General features: G+C 30.5%; 1 protein-coding gene across 1 annotated transcript; it reads left to right on the top strand.

The window, feature by feature from the left end:
* The first annotated feature begins 1,866 nt into the window (after positions 1 to 1,866).
* LOC113391105 (zinc finger protein 431-like) lies at positions 1,867 to 2,949 on the top strand. Its single transcript, XM_026627072.1, has 2 exons — positions 1,867 to 1,983; positions 2,083 to 2,949. The coding sequence occupies exons 1-2, from the start codon at positions 1,867 to 1,869 to the stop codon at positions 2,947 to 2,949; spliced, it is 984 nt and encodes a 327-aa protein (XP_026482857.1).
* Positions 2,950 to 6,971: the final 4,022 nt, after the last annotated feature.

Genomic DNA, 6,971 nt, shown 5'->3' with positions numbered 1-6,971 from the left:
TTCCAATATGTAGCATTTCGTGATATTTTAAGCATTGTTTGCTTTTAAATATTTTGTTGCATGTCTTACAATTATAAGGACCTTCTCCAGTACGGATTATTTCATGGTAGTTCAAAGCTTCTATTGTAATAAATGTTTTATTGCATATTTTACAACTGTAAGGACGTTCTCCGGTATGAATTCTTCTATGTTGTTTTAATCTATAATTTGATGCCAATATCTTGCCGCATGCCTCACATCTAAAAGGGCATTCTTTAGTATGCAGTAATAATGATATTCTAATTACCTAACCTTGAAAATCTTTTATTGCATTCTCCGCCATGAATGTGTTGCATGCTGATTCAATGCTTGTTCTGTTTTTTAAATGTTTTGTTGCATGTCTCACAATTATGAGGGCGTTCTCTGGAATGGAATATCTTATGACGGATTAATCCTTGTTTTAATTTGAATGTTTTATTGCATGTCTCACATTTGTAAGGAAGTTCTCCAGTATGAGTTGATAAATGTTTGTTTAAATTTGATGACTGTGTAAATCTCTTATTGCATATTTCGCACTCATAAGGACGTTCTCCGGTGTGAGCCTTTGTATGCCGGTTTAATTTTTGTGTTGTTTTAAAATGTTCTATTACATATTTCACAACTATAAGAACCTGGTTCAGTGTGAGTTGATATATGTTTTTCTAATCTCCATAACTTTGTAAATCTCTTATTGCATATTTCGCACTTATGAGGACTTTCTAGAAAGTGAATCATTTTATCTTGGTTTAAAAATTTTTCTCTTATGTATACATTATGGGGTTTCAAGATATCGGTTGTTTCAAGTTTTCCTGAAACTGTTTCAGATGATTCGCTCATATATTTACTAAATTACTTGTAAAACGATTTCTTCATTACATATATAAGGTTTTTCATCGTGGTTTTCAATCGCTTCTTGTTTTATTTCTTCATCAATAGTTACCTCTGATTTTAAAAATCGCTGAAGAGATATTTCTTCGTTTTCCAGACATTCTTCTGATATATCATAATAATCCAATTCTTGTTTGACTTGTGGACAATAATCAAATTCTTGTTTAACTTGAGGATATTCGATTGGTTCAATTTTAATTGTTGGGTTTGAGTTTGTTCCTTCAGACATCTTCGCCTTTTGTTGGTTCTCGCACATAAACTGGAAATTTTAAAATATTTTATTATTAATTAATATGTTTTGTTCAAATACAATATAATACTAACGCTAACATTTGTTGTTATTTTATTTTCGCATATAAAACACAATTTCATTAAACACTTTGACATTTCTATTTAATTCTAACCTCGAAGTTTCGTGAGATCAGGTTGGACAACGTTGAAAACATTTCAACGGCGAATTTATCGGCAGCAACATTTAAGTCACAGATTACATATTTACCACAGAGAATTTAATTGATTTTATTTCAACCCAACATCGCGCTTAAACCCTATAATTGATTTGAAATCTTATATTTTAAGGTATTATAGGGTTTGTATGTAAAAAGTTCTGAAAAATTAAACGCTGTAGTTTTTGAATGGTGCCAATTTTGAAATGCTTATTTATCTGTGATTGCGACTATCCATGATACCATGATATCCATGATAAATGAAACGTACCGAGTGTTGTCACACCTGATCTCTAACCTATGCGAAGTGAGACTCAAATCGAAATGTCAAAGTCATTAATAGATATATTAAAACATATTTATCATTGATGCAAAACATATAAATTGAATATATAGATATATATAGAATTAATAGAATATATTTATCACTGATGAAAATCATACAAATTCAAAGCTTTCTTAATTTTTTATGAATTACTGTTGGTTTGTTTATGAAAAACGACTAGCGCCGAAAATGTCCGAAGAAACAATTTCAAACCCAATAATTAAAACTGAACCAAAGAAATATTCTCCAGTTAAACAAGAACTTGATGATTATGACATTACTCCAGAAACATGTTTAGAAAACGAGGTAATACATTTACAGCAATTTTCAGAATTTGAGATGAAAATAAACAAAAAAATAAAACAAGAAAAAGTTCATGATCAAGATGAAACAAGTTTCGACGAGGGATCTACATGGAAAACGAAACAGATATGTCAACAGCGATTTTTAGATTCTGAAGTCACTATAGACAAAGAAATCAAGAAAGAAACAATTGATGATAAAGATGAAGCTCGTTTCGATGAGAATTCTTACACAGATAATGAAGAAATATGTCTACAGCAATTTTTAAAATCTGAAGTAACAATTGACGAAGAAGTTAAGCATGAACCGATTGATGAGCATGTTGCAGACACCAGTAAAAACAAAAATATTGATAATGTCGGTGAGTCAATTGATTTAGTGGATAATATAAATGAATGCAATAAATCATTTAAAAAAGTTTTAGGAAAACGTAAAACTACCCTAAACTTGAAACAATCCTTGAAATGTAAAATTTGCAATAAAAATTTCTCAACAATTAGCACCTTATATCGACATAAAATGATTCATACAGGAGAACGTCCTTACAAATGTAAAACCTGTAATAAAGCATTTACAACAAATAATTGTTTAGGTCAACATAAAAAATTTCATGCAAGAGAACGTCATTACAAATGTGAAATATGTAATAAAGCATTTATAACAAATGGTAATTTAAGTCAACATAAAAAGATTCATACGGAAGAACGTCCTTACAAATGCGAAATATGTACTAAAGCATTTATAACAAATGGTAATTTGAGTCAACATAAAAAGATTCATACGGAAGAACGTCCTTACAAATGCGAAATATGTAATAAAGCATTCATAGCAAAACAACCATTGAACCTACATCTAACAATTCATACTGGAGAACGATCACATAAATGTAAGATATGCAATAAAGCATTCAGATTAAAACAAATTTTAAAACAACATGAATTAGTCCATTCTAAAGAAAGCAATCATTAATGAGCCACATGCAATGAAACATTCGCAGCTTCGCAATCAATAAAGCAATATAAAACTGTTTATAATGTAACACTGTAGAACAATTTATAATAGAGGATTAAATTTTCATAATTTTAAACACAGTAGGACATTAAAGTTATAATTAGCAGACGTTCTCATCAGTATAGAACAGTTTGGTAAATATTGCTTATGAAATATCTTTGAAAATATTTGTGTTGACTAATGAAATATAATATTTAACTATATATTATTCACCAAATATTGTTTACTGTCAGAAGTTATTAAATGAATATAGAGTGTTATTATTTAAATCAAATTGTTTTTTATTTAATTATGTACATATGTATATGAATAACATAAATTAAAACTTGTTATAAAAAATATTTGTTATTATTGGTTACTTAATAACTACAAAGAGAGTAGCTTATAGTAATCGTTCAAAAAATGAAAATCAAAATTAACATTTTAACATACCTTAAAATAAATGAATGTATATGTATGCATGTGTGTACAAATTTTCTCTGAAACCTATGAAACGGTTTTTCATTTTCGATTTATTTGCAATTACTATAACTTACTCTGCGAGAAGTTAAAAATATTGTTAAGGATTCTTTTATTTATAACCCTTTTGTTATAATTCACTTTATTGCTAGTTTCGGATTATTCCAATTCATTCAATTATCGATCATTTATTACTTAAATATTGCTTCTATCTTTTATCCCGTACTGCTGAAAGACTAAATATTAGAGCTACTACGAATGAGAGGCTTTTGTTCATGACTTAACTAAACAATATTTTATACTCACATTTTTACATACTTATCCTAATCTCAATCTGAACATCTTGAATCTAGAATACATCTTGAATCTAGACTTTTCTAACCACCACCATTGTCTATCGTGTCCATACTCGGGCTCCCGATTCACATCACACACTAGTCACATTTTAACTAAAAGTTTACTTTCGGTTTGGGGACAGCTTCCGATGCGCTGTCCCCCACAACATTCCTTGCTTACACACATTATCACATATTATCACAATATCAATTCTATAAAACACTTCGCGCACAACACCGAGCTCATCCCTTCGACTTATGGGGCTATTAATTACCAAAACAACTGTTAGAGATTAACGCTTAAGAAGGATTCTTCCGACTGTCACCCCTGGGGGCCTATATCCGACTACTTCCACTTGCGGACTCTTCCACACTCTTTATCAGGGATGGTTTATACTAGTGATGTGCCAAGTCGAATCGAGTGATTCGAATCATTCGAATCAAGCCTTTAACGACTTGATTCGAATCAGATTTTACTTGATTCGAATCAACTCGTATCAAGCCGCGAAATATTTACTGTGATAAAACATGTATGAACACAAATTTTCATAAATATAAAAAAAATGTTTTAATTTAATTCAATATTATAATAATATAAATAACTAGCAAACCCGACGAACTCCGTTTCGCCACCAGATGGTTTCGTGAGAAAGATTAAGAAATTTTTTGTTTGTTTTATATTTGAAAAGGAAAAATTGGATTTTGTTACACAACAGTAATGAATTTATCTCGATTACAACAATAAAGTGTTTTTAGTTGAACTTCTCTAAGTAAATGAAAGTAAATCCGCAAATTATGCGTTTCATTGAAGTGCTCTTTGGTAAACCACATTTTTTGTTTTTTGGTCTGACGTTAACACAAACAAAGCGGATGGTTTTCCAACTCGTGAACAGGCAACGTATAACTGCCCATGTGAAAAACAATGATTTTCTAAATAATCTATTTGAAATTTATCCCGCAAACACTAAGCGATTGACCTTGCGACTTCTTATTGCGAACGCAAGGCGAACTGAAAATTGCAATCGTTTGAAATCAAACGCAAGACCAGTCAGAATCATTGGTATGTCATCAAATCGCCAGCAATTTTTGATTGAATGGTGAAATTTAGTGCGTGTATATCATTATTCTTTGCGGCAAGAATTGCTTGTTGACTTAACCAAGCATAATTCTGATAATTCTCACTAATGTCATTACTCGAATTTTTAATTACGGTGCGTCAAGTTCCAGCAATTTGCATTTCCGAGACCTTTCCAACGAATGCAAAATTGTGGAAATCGGTTCGTGCGTTCTGGAGTTATTTCGTCAGGAAGGAAAACCCGACTTATTTAAATATATATAGAAGATAATATAAAAAATAATAATAATAAATATAAAAAATGAATCTTGAATTAAATCATGCGAGTCACCCGGCTTTAATACGCTCAAATGTATCACCCGACTCCAATCTATATGACTTTAACCGCATTCATTGTCTAACAATATCATCCGACTTCATATGACCCAAACCGAATCATTCCGACTTCAAATCGATATGAATTCATCCGAGTTCATATGACTCAAACTGAATCATTCCGATTTCAAGCGGCCTGAACGATATGAGTTCGAAACATGTGTCTGTGTTTTAGTGTATCGACTTATCGAGATGCAGTGCGTATGGGTTTTGAGTGTTTGTTTATTAACTTCCCGTAGAGTAAGTTATTGTAATGGACCGAAAATCGAAATTGAAAATTTTTACATTTCTCGACGTTTTGGAGGTTTCTGAACATTTTGGCATACCTCAGAAAAAAATGGATGTGTGTGTATGTGTGTGTGTGTGTATGTGTGTGTGTGTATGTGTGTGTGTGTGTATGCGTGTGTGTGTATGTATGTATGGATACAATTTTTCGTCCACGTTTTCGGGCGCACGGATCAACCGATTTGAATGGTTCAAAAAACACGATTCCTATTGATAGGGAGATGTGCTGATTAGTTTTTGGCAAAGGCAGGTGAAGCAGTTGCGGAGATAAAGAGCAAGGAGTGCAGAAAATAGAAATCGAGTTTTTGAGAGAACGGAGCATTCGATTTCAATGATCTAAAAAACATTTAATTAGTAATGATTGGAAAAAGTGGTTATTAGTTTTTGGAGAAGGCAGGCCTAGCCATTTCGGAGATACAGAGGTAAATAGACAAAAAATGGCAGTTTTTGTGAGAACTAAGCGTCTGATTTGTATGATTCAAAGAAGTTTCTGCTTGTTTTAACAAACGATTGATTTTTGAAAAAAAAATTTTTTGTTCCAAATTTTTTTTTTCTTTTTTTTTTGTATATCGAAAATAATTCAGATTTAAATCGTAATTCTGACAAAAGTTCTAATGTACTTGAAACAAATATGTTTAACTTTGCAATTCAGTTTATATAATTCTTATAAATATTAGGCAATGTTACACTATTTATAATGATCTATTTGAAAACATTCAATATTTATTATCGTTACGGTACGGGAAGTTCCAGCAATTTGCCTTAAGGCACGACGCCATACACCCCACTAGTTTTTGACTAAGCGCTGAGAGCAAATTTGTTCATGAAATATCAAAAACTCATTTAGATAATAAATACGCAATTTAGATTTTAAATATTATCAAAATAAACTACACGAGTTTTATACACATACAAACTTAGCATATTTTAATTATGCAAGTAATGGCAAATTCACACAAATGAAATAATATCAATCTTTACAGTAGTGGATTGAATTTTAAGTCATTCGTAAGACGTTAGATTCAGCCCCCTGTTTAGATTAGATCTAAACAATCAATAATGTAAACATGCATTCGTTCAGCATAAGATTAAGAATATTGTTTTATATGCTTTAGGGATAGAGAAGTATTTGGTTATATTTTACTGTAAATTCATTTGAAATATTAGTTATATTTGTAGATAGTTTATTATTATTATATATATATATATATATATATATATATATATATATATATATATAATGTATTAATCTCTGCACTTTTTGGAATTAATTGCTTACTAAATTAATTAGTTCACTTCTAAAATTATTAAAGTGATATTATTATCTTGTCTTAAATTATAATTGTTCATATATGAACTTGATTCAAATTGATTCGAATCAGGTTTTTTTCTGATTCGAATCACTCGAATCAGAAAATTTTCGAGTCGGCACATCACTAGTTTACACATAT

This window comes from Ctenocephalides felis, unplaced genomic scaffold, assembly GCF_003426905.1.
Source record: "Ctenocephalides felis isolate EL2017-DRISC unplaced genomic scaffold, ASM342690v1 CF-g0.4_SCAFFOLD_00845, whole genome shotgun sequence".
Classification (NCBI taxonomy): domain Eukaryota; kingdom Metazoa; phylum Arthropoda; class Insecta; order Siphonaptera; family Pulicidae; genus Ctenocephalides; species Ctenocephalides felis.
Note: the sequence above shows the minus strand (reverse complement) of the source record. Positions and strands in the feature narration are given on the sequence as shown.

Excerpts from the sequence above, each read along its gene's own strand:
- LOC113391105 (XM_026627072.1), top strand. The coding sequence starts at position 1,867 with ATGTCCGAAGAAACAATTTCAAACCCAATAATTAAAACTGAACCAAAG. Across the intron at positions 1,984-2,082 it reads AAACATGTTTAGAAAACGAG|GGATCTACATGGAAAACGAA; the intron begins GTAATACATTTA and ends AGTTTCGACGAG.